The sequence below is a fragment of the Fimicolochytrium jonesii genome (assembly GCF_025526975.1).
Source record: "Fimicolochytrium jonesii strain JEL569 chromosome Unknown EV422scaffold_23, whole genome shotgun sequence".
In the NCBI taxonomy this organism is placed as follows: Eukaryota; Fungi; Chytridiomycota; class Chytridiomycetes; order Spizellomycetales; family Powellomycetaceae; genus Fimicolochytrium; species Fimicolochytrium jonesii.
Window position 1 is genome coordinate 474,840 of NW_026515690.1, and position 13,510 is coordinate 488,349.

The following is a 13,510-nucleotide window of genomic DNA, read 5'->3' on the forward strand; positions in this document are numbered from 1 at the left end:
CAATGAGGAACAAAGTCGTAGCGGCGAGCAGGGGGCATCCGCGCGTCACACTCGGACGACATGAAATCAGTCCTGAAATCGAGGACTACAAATCTGACTACAAATTCGAATCAATTCTGAGACAAGACGTTGCCAACTCCGGTGCTTTAGCTTTCGACCAGATCCGACTCCATCCCTCTGCCACGGAGGCGGTCAGAGCAAGGTAAAGATGCTGGCAACGACGGGCAAAAAGGCGCTCTTGCCGGCATGGCGAAGTGCCCGCACATCTCCCTCCGTCCGTATTGCGACGCTTCCTTGCGACATACGGAGACTTGGGACTACTTCAACACCAAATTCGCTTGCGGCTCGGTCCCTTGCAGCTGCTTCCTTCGGTGCTTCGAAGGTGCGCTCCACTCTGACGACGGGCCGGTTCGAACTCTCGAAAAGACACGGATTCGCTTCAGCAGCGGTGGCCGAGGCCGTCGAAGAACCGACCTACGCTGCCCCGAAGACTCCAGGCAGTTCTCTGGAAGATCTGCGCTACTTCCTCAAGCTAGTGGCAGAGCAACAGATTGAGGTTGGGGAACGGGACGCGGCTTGGTTGACTAGAACGGCTGCTGCGTTGGGGGACGACACTTTACGGATTGCGTTCGTAGGAGAGCATAGTGCAGACGTTATCAATCTTGTCGGAGCAGTTCTGGAAACGTCTCTTGGTGGAGTTGCACCAGTAGGCCAAATCCAGCGCATCTCTTTTGGTTCAGGCAACGCTCCCGCCTCGGGATCTGACTTGACGAGTCCAACTCCCTGGCTGGCTAAAAACCGCGCCGAAGTCCTTGCAGTGCCGGGATTTGACAAGATCGATGCATCCCAGCTAGAGGATGTAATCCATCAAAGCGATCTTGTCGTCCTCGCGACTCGAGTTGCGAATCGGTTAACCAGTCCGCGCGAAACGGAGTTCCTGTCAAAGTACATCGCGAGTGGCAAGTCGAACGTCATCGTCACGGTTGACGGCTTGCAACAGGAAGGATCGGAGACCTTGAACGCGCTGGAGAGCGTCAGGGAGCGACTCAACTTCTTCGCACCAAAGTCTTCTCCGGGTCAGCCACCTTTAGCGATAGTCCCTGTCGATACACACAAAGCATTGGAAGCACGCCGTTTATTGAAGAGTTTGAACCCTGCTGGACCCACCCCATCAGTGTTCCTGAAGGATCTGGAGTCTTCCGGGGTCCGTGATGTTGAGCTATCGATTGTGTCGCATATCGATACGCCAGCTGATCGCGTCGAGTTGAAGCGAGAATCCGCCATCTTCACTGCCACACAAGCTTTGACACGCCTCCAGAACACCCTACAATCCGCAGATACCGCCCTGCAACAGGCGCTCGACGACTTGGACTCGTCGATTGCACGCGTACTGAAAACGAAGGAACGGCTCGTTCGCGATTTCCGCGGCGAGGATTTGGCTGTAGTCAATGGCAGCACAACGGCTTTGCGGGCAGCTGTCCGTGAGTACTTCACTAAAGTCCCCTTCTGGAAGCTAGTCTGGCGCAATGACTTTGTGGCGGATGACCTGAAGGTCAGGATGCGGGAGCACACGCTGCTACAAGCAGAATACCAGATGGTGTATGCGATGGGAAAGTTGAACGAAGGCGCACGATCGCTACGCGAAACAGTCCTGGAACAAGTGGACGCTGTATTGGACCCGAAGTCACATATCAGCGCTGCGTCCAACGTGAACGCCATCAAGGACCTCCTACTGGAATTAGAGCGCACCCGTATCCTCATTATCCGGCAAGGTGCTGCTCGACCTCTTGGACCAAGCACATCCGAAGCCAAATCCACACCTGAGTCGGGATCACTTATCTTCACCCCCGCCGACCCTTTCCTTCTCCGGAACCGCATTGCGACATTCGATGCCACTCGCCACTGTGATGATCTTCAACGTGATGCACAGAAGCTAGTTGTGAGGCAGGCCCTTTTCCAAGGCGCTCTCTATACCACTTTGCTCCTTGTCACCCACTTTGGAGTGCCGTTGATCTCCGTCGGGCTGCCAGTTGCACTCATTTCCTCCGGCGCCGGACTGGCTTGGATGAGGCTGCGATGGCGGTTGCTGGAGCAGAGGTTCTGGGGTCGGGTGAGCAACGGTCACGACACGCTCAAGGAAGATATTTTGGTAAGTCACCACTGTTATGGACGCATCCATTCCTATATTACGATATTCATGGCGAAAACATCCTATAGACTGCATTTGAGCAGACCACAGATCAGCATCTCGTCGAGCCGGTAGCAGGTATCGTGAAAGTCATCCGCGATGCGGTTGACGAGCGTAGACACAAGGTAGTGGACCTCCAAGCAGCCGTCGATGCGGGGTTGACCCGGGCTCGCGAGCTCCGAAAGTAACTCTAGATCTAAAGCATGCGTCGTTTGTCTCCTCATATTGGACAAGGATCCCCCTGCAAGCTTGCATTTCTCCCTCCCGTTTCCTTCACACATGTATCTATCTACCTCACTCGGAATATACCGCTGCTACTTCGGTCGCCTTAACTCAGACAACGACATATGCCACAGCTGCATGAGCGCATGGCGGGACGTACATGAGCCTGACTATAAATTTGTAGCGTCACGCCGTTTCGTAAATCTGCGGGTGCTTCGTCAAAGTCGGCCCCGGGTCAAGAGAGCGTGGGAGGTCGTAAATCCCGGGACCGTGGCGGAAACGGTTTCTTCCAGTTGAACCGTGGCGGAAGTCGGGCAAGAACCTTATCCGAACATGCAATCCCATTGCTTAAACCGCAGGCGTGGAATTTCGTGCCTTCCCCTCCCGCTCCAACTCCTCCAGCTGCTTCAGCGCCGATTCAAGCTCCATACGCTCTGTTGCCGTTTTCCGTGCTTCTGAGTAACGCATAATGTCGTCTGCAATCATCACCCGAGTCAGCACACGGAAACGAAATCGGCAGTCCAATGAAGGTCTGCACTCACAATAACCACTCTTAATCATCCCAAACTCCAGTGATGCCCCGATGGTGAAACCCACAGCGCATGCGATGGCGTAGAAGGACCATGGCGCTTTTCGCGGCGGCTAGACAAGAATGCGGGAAAATTGAGTTGATAGGTGCGATATCAGCGGCAAGTGGAGCGTTTGCGTACCCTGAAGAAGTTCTCCGCTGGGTTACGGGTTGGTATAGGGGCTCTTACTGGTCGTTGAGCGCTCATTTATGTTCGTTTTGCCGACGGAAGTCTTGTCAGTTTCAACGCAATATCGGTGGTCGAAATCGAAATACAGTAACTTCTCGTTTATTTCAATTCCGGTTACTTCAACTTTCGCTTATTTCAACGGTCAGAGGGTTAGGGTTAGGGTTCGGGTTCGGGTTACATTGACTTTGACAACACTGAGAGCACAAGGCTTGAGCACACTGAAGAGTTCATTGCTCGCCAGATTCTTAGTGAGGAAGGGTTGGAGGTTATGGGGTTAGCCTAGGGAGTGCCTGTTAACCGAGCTTAGCGTACGTTTTAGTTGCGCACCTGTTTGTATACCCTTAGTATGAGGAGGATTTTAGATATTTCAACTTTTGCTTATTTCAAGGGTCAACGGTGTTGAAATAAACGAGAAGTTACTGTATTTGAACATAAACCCCTCTTCAAAACCGTCTGAGTGCATCGCGTTGATATAGATACTGAAATGTTCCTACTTCTTACCCTAACCCTAAACCTAACACTAAGTCCTCCCGTAGTCGGGCATCTCGTGTACACATTTTTCTGTTACCGTTCCCAATGGATTCCGTTCGAAGGTTGTGCTTGCTAAGCTTCTTTTCTTTTGACTCGAGCGTGTACAGTATAAATACATCCACATCCCTACCCCATCCTCATCCCTATCTCCTTTTTGTTCGAGCAAATACACCTAAGGATCATCGGATGCACAATGTCCTACTCCAGACTAAGCATTTGCTCTCAATCCTTTTACAATTCGTCTCTACTCACAGAGAATTTCTCTGCCTTCAGAATCCCTTACAAATACATGGTACGGGCAACGCCGGAAGCAGCATTTGAAAGGGTTTTCACCCAGAGTGCACTAGTCACTTCGTGAGTGTTATGGACGACGCGCCCATACTATAATCTTACCTACTGACAGCCTCCAATGTCAAACGCCAATGTCAAACGCCAATGCCAATGTCAATGCCAATGTCAATGCCACTCCCCCTCTCTCCTCTCATTTCGCCAATCCTCCCGCAATATCGCCACTCCTCCTCTCCCCTCTCATTTCACCAATCCTCCCGCAATATCACCACTCCTCCTCTCCCCTCTCATTTCGCCAATCCCCCATTCGCCGCTCCTCCTCTACCCCGCTCATCTGTGAGCCAATCTCCGGCCATTTGTCAACCCCCCCAGTACTTCTCCACAGCCAGCAGCTGTAGCTTGCTCTCTACGCCTGCTACGCTTGCTCTAGGCTAGGGAGCAGAGCTGTCGCTCACTCAGTCCCCTCTTGTTGTTGTCTTTGGTCTGCCGGGTTGTTTATCTATAAATAGCCGCCCCCTCTTCATCCATTCCCTTCCTCCCCAGCAGATCAACACCAGTTCTTCTCATCTCTTGTTCTAGTCCTTGTCCCTGTCTCGCCAATACAATCTCTTGTCGCCCGTCGCTCTCGCCTTGTCTTCTCTACTTTGCTTCCGCCTCAGTTGTCGAGATCATAACAGTGAGAAGCATTGAGCCTAACAACCTGATATCATTCTCAGTCCAATCCCCAACACAATGTTGGAAGCTCAAAGCTCGTCGGAACCGTCGACCAACCTCGACCAGTTCGTTCAGGAAATTGCCACAAAGCTGGCTGAAAACCTCGCCGCTGCAGAACAAGAGGGCATCTGCCTCGCCCGGGAAGAGGTGAATATCCTCGCCTTAGAGACAGAGCGCCTCAAAACAAGAATGCTCGCCGCCGCAATTTACTTGCATGTTGTCATGAGCAGCTTGCTCAAACCTTGCCTGCCTTGACGCCGGACGACAGCGCCCAAAACGGTATGCCCCTCGCCTCTCCCGTCGCGGGCAAAGACATGGTTTATGATCACTTGGCCCGTAAATGCACCAAGGTCATTCTCCAACCCGGTCAGGACATCCCCATGCGCAAGAAACGACGCGCCATCGCCAACCTCATCACTGACGACGGGGTTATCTTCAAGATAGCGCCCCCAAAGCCCCTTCCCTCGCTCCAGGAGCTAAAAGTCGCATGCCGCACCGAGCGCGCTGTAGTAGTGCGCTTCGAACTGCGCATGAAATCGATAATATTTCGATGCCGATTATACGCCTAGAATCTTCGATGAGCAAATGAAATCACCTACATATGACAACGTCAAAAACCGTCAAAACTTTCAACAATAAATCGACACACTCGCGTTCCCGACACTCCGACGATTACCAAATGCAACTACCTTTACCGAAACCTTGCTTCACAACGACGTTTTGTCCTCGGATACGACTGACATGCGAAAAATGTAGGCGTTGTAGGGACGGTCCTCCTCACATGCCCGCAAACATGCACGACGCACGAACATTTGGCCCCTTACGCTGGGTGGCCAAAAGTCTGAGTAAAACGCCCCAAGGACACATCATTCAGATCATATCCACCAGCAGAAGTCGCCGGCCTGCGTGCACACTAGGTGGCCAAAAGTCTACAACGTCCCAAGGACATATCATTCCGATCATAGCCACCAGCAGAAGTCGCCGGCCTGCCTGCACACCTGAAGAAGTACAAAATTGACAGCAGCTGGTCGTCAACGCGTGGGTACCGCTTGGGCTTCTGCCTGGGTACTCAGACTTTTGGGTTGCACAAACAAGGTGCAGAACCCATCGCACCCAGACTTCGGGCCACCTACTGTAGAGTCTGCGGAACACGACTTTGGGCCTCGGTGAACTATGTTGATATTTAGTGCAGTACGACAGCGGTGCCCTACCAACATCTCTTTTCACGAGATGTTTGCCCGGCGAATGGCGCCGCCGATAGAACGTACCTGGGCACGGCGCCGTCAGGTGCAGTCCGGGAAGGTGTAACATCAAAGGAAACATAGACGATATTGGGCCCTTCCGAGAGGGCTGAGAGCAGTGTATTGTAGTGAAAAAAAAGTGAGAAGCTCTTCGCAGCGGGCGCTTGACTGACAGCTTTATATATGGGCTGCCAGTGGGGCTTGCGTGGCTTCAGTGAGGCTTGGCGCCTTATGTGATGTATCACCGAGAGCTCGGGTGGCCAGCCCGGGTCTCGGATCAAGTAGAAGTAAAGAGATATAATATGAAATACAAGTGAAGATGAGATATCCCCGACAGAAGGCCATAGGACACAGTGTCAATGCGGTCTCGTGCGTAGCTCGGGGCATTTGGGGCGTGGGTGTAAAACTTGCGGTCAGTGTGAATCGGGTCCCATCTTTCCTTTTGACACGAAGCTGAACACGTCTGGAAAATTGACTTACCCGAGTACCTGGGTTGGGAGGGCGGGACGCGTCGCGTACCGCCGGTACTCGTACCCTAACTTCTCGCACCCCCCACTCTCTTTGTAATGAGGTGCTGCAGGTGTCACCTTAGTGCGGGGAAGCGCGTAGGGCATGAGATCACGTGTAGCATAGATTATATTGGAGTCCTACGCTCTGGGTGACTCCCGAAGGGAAGAAAAGCCTTCGGGCGGCGCCCCGGGAGGTAGAAACTCTAGAATTCTTTCAATACATCGAAGCGGAGACAGAGCCTCTGGCAACGGCCCCAGCAATATTACACTCTTCTTCTCTCATCCCGAGCCATTGCAACACACATATGTACACTGCTTCCCTTCCCCAAGCCCATCGTTTCTCACCTCCTTATCCACATACTCGGTGCATTGCTTCGCTCCTATTGCCCATCATCCAGGGCATCAATCGCTGTGCTAATCCATCAAGCAACCGCTCATCGCGCTGACATCGCCTCGTTCGCGAAAGGAAGCTTTGAGTTGAAAGATACCCATGCATGCGATGACCACAATCTGGCTTCGCTTTCGATATCTTCTGACTTCAAAACAAGGAAGGAGGTTCATTCCATTTGAGGCGTGCCCTTGTTTTCACCTGAAAAAGCGATAGCTTATGGGATCACTTACCTCCGCATGCCACCTTCCAAGATCCCACGGTCCTTACCATCTCTTGTACAGCATCATTTGCACTCCCTACCAGCCTCACAGTCACAAGTATCGCGTATGTATCCGATTCTGACCCGCCGTCTGTCTGTCCGTTGATTGAAATGGCTGACCATTGAGCGCCGGATTGGAAAGCCATGCGACGCGACTGTCAGAAACGCCATCAACGCCGTACGGCCGACCGCACACCGCTAACCTTTCACATTCGACTTCACAACGACGTACGCACTGATGCCTTACCACACAAGCTTGCCTCCTTCTCTTCCTTTGCCTTCTCTTGCGATACAATGTGATGGCGGAGCCTGAATATAAAAAGGGGGTTTCCGCCTGAGTACCACCCATTCGCCTGCATCAAACATCCTCATTCCATAGCATCCGATCCGGGCATACCCACATTAGTCGAACATAATCAAATTTAGACCTCCCGCCCAACAAAATGTCGATCCTCTCCCAGCGCAGGAAACCCTCAGCCTCATCACAGGAACAGTCGGCGCCTTAGCCTTCATTGCCCTCGTCCTCAGCCTCGGCTTCACCAACCTCCAAAAATCCGATTCCGCCGCTTCAGCTGTCCCGACCTGACGTCCAACGGCCTCGAGTACCCTGGCACCGTTGCCCCTGACGATGCGGCGCTCAACATCCTCTACACGGTGGGCAAGTTGGATCCAGTCACCGACGAGACTGCCAAAGTGTTTATAGGAATTTACCCCGTGGGGAGGTTGTCGCCGGTCAATACGACTGATCTCGAGCAATGGTTTTCCGAGATTTTGGAAGCGAGGATTACCGCTCCGTTCACTATTTCGACATCGTACAAGACGTTTAGTTTCAAAGCGGGCGACCGCGTGCAGCTGCAGGAGCAACTCATGCCCATCAACGACGCAGAACGCTACCCGCTCGACGACCACTCCCTCACCGATAGCATTACGGCCACCTGGATCGACCCCGCGACAAACACCTCCGCCGTCCTCCCCGTCACCGTCATCGACAATTCAATGCAACAAGGCTGGACCTTCCTCCTTGATCCGTCCGACTCAACCACCATCTCCTCAATCCTCGACGAAAACAACAAAAACACCAACCTCCCCCTCGTCCCACAACCTGCGTGGAATTACGCCGTCACCGCCCACCGCAGCACAACCACAAAAGTTATCTCGTTCGGAATCATCGCCCTCATGTGGACACTCTCTCTCACCTACTTCATCGTCGGCGTCCTCGTCGTCTCCGCCGATCGCAAGGTAGCTCTCACCGTCGCGGCCCTCGGCGCAATCCTCATGTTTGGCATGAACGCGCTGAGAAGCGTGCAGCCAGGGGTGCCCTTGACCGGATGTATTGCAGACACGTTTGGGTATATGTGGAATATGAGTATTCTGGCTGTGTGTTGTGTTCTGGCCGTTGGGCACTACTTGGTCAGAGTCAATCGCCTGCCGAGGGTGCCGGCAGCCGTGGAGGAACATAAGGTGTGAGGCAGGACCAAACCCGTGAGATGGAGAACTATCCTCTACTACAACAGTCGAATGTCATCTATTCAGTGTGGACGTGCTTCTTGCGTATACCCCAATATCTATGTAGATCCACATAATGTGTCTAACTGTCCAACGAAGGGCGGCGTAATAAGGATACCTTTGCTATACCCCCCTAAATCTGAGTCCTCGCTCACAAGAGTTAAGCTCAGGGCTTGCATGGTGATCCCGTGGGATGTGGGAAAGGAAGAAGTGCCCGTACTGTACAGCGTTGAGCCAATAATGCAGAAAGAGAGTCGCTGGAGAACTCTTTCCAAAACCGGAGACATCTGTTGTGGAACTCGTTACTTTATTCCCCTTCACACACACCACTCGTTTTATAGACATTCGATCGGACGGTCTGCACACACACACAACCAGCTCTCTATCTGCAGAGAAGAAAAAGGGGGGGTACGGTAACTATAAAAAGGAAGCTGTGGCTGAAACTGGTTGTTTACAACAACATCAACGCGTTTGTTTCTTCGGCCCTCTTGTTTTCTGAATTGGAGGATTGATCAACACGCTCTTCCGCCTCGCACCGTCAGCCGTGCGCCATTGCACACTCTTCCGCCATTGCACCACCAACCCATAAACTGCATCGCGAAGATGAAGCTACCCATCGTCCCTACCCACGGAAGATCGTTGAGCAGAACAAAACGTTCCCCGAGCTTGCCCAGGACGGTCAGTCTTGCGCCGCGGAGCTAGGAAAGACTGATCGCATCGCCCTTCGACCAAACCAACGACAGTTCGACGCGCGCACCAGGCATCTACAAAAGGAACTGTCTGTCGTATGTTCCATCGTCTGCGTTCGGAGACTTGCCTCGTAACTGTGGTGCTTTGTTGGGGTGGGAAGTAAGTAACCAACAATCTTTCTATGCAGGCCAAAAACACTTACGACGATGCCATGGGCACTTTGATAGAGGCCGCTGTGCGCGCCCGAGCGAAGATTTCGAGAAAACGCGATGTCCAGCGTTTTGATGGTTACCAAAATATTGGCAAAGTACGCAAACAAGTCCTTGAGCAGTCTGCCAGCCGTGTCGCTCTGCAGCCCTGCCAGCTGCGTGGTCATCATGTCCTCGTCTTCACTTTCATCATTGCTAAAGCGGTCAGCCGCAGCATGCACAAAGGATACGTTCGCTCGTCCATGTGGGCCAAGGTGGAACTCATCTCGCGTTTCAGCGCGCGAGGCACCGTGTTCCATTACGACCTGAAGGTCACTGCTTGCATTGCTATCCATTTCGGGTTCGGCGGAGGTTACAGAGGAGGTTACGGCGGAGATTACGGTGGTGGCGGTTACGGTGGCGGTTACGGAGGTGGCTGCTCGAAAACGCGAATATCTTGCGACGATCGAAACGTTGGCGAACATCACTTGTGCAGTCAAGAACGGGGAGGCGAGGCATCTCGCAATCCTTGCCGACCGATGGCACGTCTGGGACTCTGCGCTGATGGGGCTGCCTTCTCCGACAAGGTGCGTGAAGGGAATGGTTCTCGACCGGCGAATCATGACCGTACTGGGGGCATTGCCCGGTCTTGTGGAGCACAACCTGGCCTTCAAAACCGTTATCGCCAGTGGCCGCATCAGGTCCACCCAGTCGGTATACTTGGCCATTCCAAAGCGCATGCAATGCGGTTCTCGGTTGTGACGGCGTTGTCTCGCTGATGATGGCGCTGGCGGTTGACGATACCACCGCTGCCATCCCTAGAGTCGAGGCGACATCAAACCCACTCATCGCCCAGATCATTGGAAACACGGTCGCGCAGACCTCACCTACGCTCCAGGTGCGCCACGAATCTTTGCACGAGTCTTCGGAAAGTGCCACGAGTGGAAACGGCCGGAGCGACATGGCGATTTGCGGTCCCTTCTCGCCGTGAAGCCGTGGGTATATTGATCTGCGAATATGCCTCCAATCGTGCATCCGTCGGCAAGGAGTTTTTGAGGTCGGGCCGGCAGAGGCAGTGCTTGAAAGCAGAAAGATTTTACGGTACTGTGAAGCGAAGGACGTCCGAGAGGGGACGGTACACGTTGCCTTTATTATGTGGGGAGTCAGAATCATTTCTATTGTGCATTTCTGGAGCCTACCCAGCTCAATATAGGATCCAGAAATGTGCATTAGCAATTATCATCTGCCTTACGATACGGAGTACACGGAGCAGCTTCTCGTATTCTAGATCAGAGTTGATTATTTAGTGAGGATCGCCCGATCATGTTCCTCCAACGGCATCATCTGGGTACTACAGGAGCTTCTCACCGTGGGTACTACGGAGTGCAGGTTGCCCCCCGAGGAGTTGTGGTCAGTGGCCGACACTCATGTCATGGCCAGTCAACCTTCTATCAAATACACCATTAAAATACTGGAGCGAATGTAAGGCACAATTCACCTGTTTCGCAACGTTTTCTCACTCTGACATTTTCTTCGAAGTGCGTTCTTGGTTGACGCAAAGACAACCGACGCACCGAACTGATATTTTGCGACCAGTTTCTCGTTAGAGACGCCTTCGATGTGCTTTTGGATGGCATACCAGTTGTAAGGTTCTTCTTGAACTTCTACAACAAAATTTCTCACAATAACAGCAAATTTCTTCACCCAGCGGAGAGGTAGAATCGCGCGCGTCGCGAGAGCGCAGAGTAGCCAGCGCCCAGATCTCAAACTACAATGCGAGCAGTCTCTCACGAGTGTCAGGCGCCCACTGTGACTTTATGCTTTGCGTAAGTGGAGGCTGAAGGGAACGACTTGCAGGAGATCGCATTCAATCTGATCCCCTTTTACGTTTTAAAGGATACAAGTCTTTCCCCGTCAGTAGGCTGGGGTGTAGAGTTTGGGGCAGCGGCAAACGTGGGGCCCGCCAAGACGATACAGGATAAAAACGGACTGATCACCCTTCTCCGAGACACGGAAATCCTACGTAGTCGGAAAGGGTCGTCTACCAATATGCCGGACGCCCTGATTATTCTGAGGTTCTGCGACACCGTGCTTTCGTCACTGCCGCAGCTCAATCCCTCTCTCCGTCCACAAATCCCTTTGCATCCCGCTAACAGCTGCGTGCAAATAGTTTCAGCAGCCTGGAGCACGTTCCTGGGTTCGACGTTTCGTTCTCGACCGAAAAACTGGAGGAGGTCGAGCCGGTGACCGACGCGCGTTTGTTGTTGAGAAGCGAGCTGGATGCTGAAGACTTGGATTAGGTCTGGGTCCGCCGCTGTCCCCCACTATCCTCCTATTGGTGCTGTACGCAATGAAAGCATTTTTGGTCTTTGGCGGTTGATACATCGTGAATTCACCGGCGGTCCCACCCTCTGCGTCGTCTGGTAGATCGGTGGTCCTTCTCCCTCTCCCTGTTCGCCCTGCTAGTATTCTACATGTAGCCAGTGTCCCCCGTAGCTATATCGTGAAGCTTTGATGATAGAAGCACGCATACATGTAGAGGCCGTGTCCCATGAAACTTAGTCTTGACCTTCCATACGGCAACATTCTTTCCCGCATTGTCGACAGAGGTCGTCCACTGCCCGAGTAACTTGTTCGAAGAAGGACTGGTTTTGCAAGCTCAAGGGCATGAACGGGCATCACGGACGCTGACATTGTGAAGGCAGTTACAATTAGTTCCGTCGTTAAGGACCAGCGAAGCCGCGTCAGGCAAGCGCGGGCGAGTCATAAATCGTGGATGACGAGGTTCTCCTCACCCGACTAAGTTCCAACTTCCTCTCTATCTCCCGTTCATCCTCCCATCCTTCTAGTTCTAAACTCTCGCCAAAAGTCTCATATCCTACACCGTCTTCGTCCGTGTCCTCAAACAAGTCTTTGCTCTCTCCAGCTGCTCTGACGTTGTGCAGCACTGCTTGTTTGAACTGCTCCATGACCACGTCCCGATGGGGGAATAAGTCCCTATAAAAAGAAGGCGGCTTATGGCGGTCGTTTAGCATGGGTACGATAATCTCGCTCCCATGGACAAGATCCGCCATGGGCCTGAAAGCGTGTACAAAAAACTGCTGAAGAATGACGCTCAGCGGAAGACAAGTGAAAGCCCGTGCAAACAACTCGGAAAATACCTTCTCTCCCTTGGCATAAATGGAAAACCGAAATGCATCAAAGTTCTCATGGAGATCCGCACGAAGCATGATACCATTACGAACGTCCATCGATGGCGAATAGCGCGACGCAACCACAGGGACACCTGCCTGCAAACTCCAGTCGGAACGTTCCGCAAACTGCCGTGAATTGAATTTCAGCACAAAAAATAAGGAAACATACAAAACACACAGCAAAACATACCCATTCTTCTCCGTACTCAGGAGTCAAAATATGGGCACATTTCAGCGAGTCATCCGTGGTCTCCCCCGATACCACGCATACTTGATCTCTACGATGGCACCAGGACCTCATTGCGCCTTGTAGCCCCTGCCGCAATTGCGCGGAGGTCACTGTGTTTACGACCCTGTTGACTTCTTCGGCCGTCGGAGGGTTAGCCGCAGCAGCGGTTGGAGAATTGGTGGGCGAGCCCCTGGAAGAGGTTTTTCTGGCTTTCCGGAGTGGGGAGCTTTCACCCGATTGTGGCCGGGAGCGGGACCGCAACATCCGAGAGTCCCCTTTGCGAAGCTCCCCCCTTTCCACATCCAATTGGATTTCGCCAGGTGCGTGAAGTATTATGGTACTTCCTCGGGCCGGAAACAATTCTGGACCGTACGCAAGACACTGTCCATCGGTGCAGACAACAGACAACGCAAACGGAACATGCTCGAGGTTGGGCAAAACGATACTGGTTATTTCCTTCAAAAGGTCAGCTGGTGGGGCAATGACGAAGGGAAAACTGAAAATGGGACGCTTGGCGACGTCCCGAATCGTTAAGAAGGAAGAAGCCATTGGTGTCGCAAGCGGGGGCTGGTGGGTGGTGAACGGGGCGTCAGAAGAGGTCT

At 52.8% G+C, this 13,510-nt stretch overlaps 6 protein-coding genes across 6 annotated transcripts; 2 read left to right on the forward strand and 4 right to left on the reverse strand.

Annotated features, from left to right (window-relative positions):
- The first annotated feature begins 75 nt into the window (after positions 1–75).
- On the forward strand, positions 76–2,486 carry EV422DRAFT_196268 (uncharacterized protein). The gene is made up of 2 exons (XM_053065252.1): positions 76–2,149; positions 2,218–2,486. Exons 1-2 carry the CDS (start codon positions 209–211, stop codon positions 2,374–2,376), a joined length of 2,100 nt encoding a protein of 699 aa, XP_052923228.1. The 5' UTR covers positions 76–208; the 3' UTR covers positions 2,377–2,486.
- Positions 2,487–2,758: 272 nt separating this feature from the next.
- EV422DRAFT_570035 (uncharacterized protein) lies at positions 2,759–3,186 on the reverse strand (the record flags this gene model as incomplete). Its single annotated transcript, XM_053072830.1, has 3 exons — positions 2,759–2,886; positions 2,953–3,052; positions 3,121–3,186. The coding sequence occupies 3 exons, from the start codon at positions 3,184–3,186 to the stop codon at positions 2,759–2,761; spliced, it is 294 nt and encodes a 97-aa protein (XP_052923229.1).
- Positions 3,187–7,544: 4,358 nt separating this feature from the next.
- On the forward strand, positions 7,545–8,568 carry EV422DRAFT_570037 (uncharacterized protein; the record flags this gene model as incomplete). The annotated part of the gene is made up of 2 exons (XM_053072831.1): positions 7,545–7,594; positions 7,674–8,568. The coding sequence occupies 2 exons, from the start codon at positions 7,545–7,547 to the stop codon at positions 8,566–8,568; spliced, it is 945 nt and encodes a 314-aa protein (XP_052923230.1).
- Positions 8,569–9,371: 803 nt separating this feature from the next.
- Positions 9,372–10,225, reverse strand: EV422DRAFT_570038 (uncharacterized protein; the record flags this gene model as incomplete). The annotated part of the gene is made up of 2 exons (XM_053072832.1): positions 9,372–9,431; positions 9,500–10,225. The coding sequence occupies 2 exons, from the start codon at positions 10,223–10,225 to the stop codon at positions 9,372–9,374; spliced, it is 786 nt and encodes a 261-aa protein (XP_052923231.1).
- A 1,071-nt stretch (positions 10,226–11,296) lies between these two features.
- On the reverse strand, positions 11,297–12,386 carry EV422DRAFT_196492 (uncharacterized protein). Its single transcript, XM_053065253.1, has 3 exons — positions 12,281–12,386; positions 12,019–12,172; positions 11,297–11,768 (listed from the first exon to the last, which is right to left on the reverse strand). The coding sequence occupies exons 2-3, from the start codon at positions 12,162–12,164 to the stop codon at positions 11,369–11,371; spliced, it is 546 nt and encodes a 181-aa protein (XP_052923232.1). The 5' UTR covers positions 12,165–12,172; positions 12,281–12,386; the 3' UTR covers positions 11,297–11,368.
- Positions 12,230–13,457, reverse strand: EV422DRAFT_570039 (uncharacterized protein; the record flags this gene model as incomplete). The annotated part of the gene is made up of 3 exons (XM_053072833.1): positions 12,230–12,583; positions 12,647–12,805; positions 12,870–13,457. 3 exons carry the CDS (start codon positions 13,455–13,457, stop codon positions 12,230–12,232), a joined length of 1,101 nt encoding a protein of 366 aa, XP_052923233.1.
- Between the last annotated feature and the right edge of the window lie 53 nt (positions 13,458–13,510).

Bases quoted from the DNA above. Each gene is read 5' to 3' on its own strand.
- EV422DRAFT_196268 (XM_053065252.1), top strand. From the start codon at position 209: ATGCTGGCAACGACGGGCAAAAAGGCGCTCTTGCCGGCATGGCGAAGT. The intron at 2,150-2,217 runs GTAAGTCACCAC...AACATCCTATAG, and splicing joins CGCTCAAGGAAGATATTTTG to ACTGCATTTGAGCAGACCAC.
- EV422DRAFT_196492 (XM_053065253.1), bottom strand. From the start codon at position 12,164: ATGCCCGTTCATGCCCTTGAGCTTGCAAAACCAGTCCTTCTTCGAACA. The intron at 11,769-12,018 runs GTATGCGTGCTT...CCAAGTCTTCAG, and splicing joins ATGGGACACGGCCTCTACAT to CATCCAGCTCGCTTCTCAAC.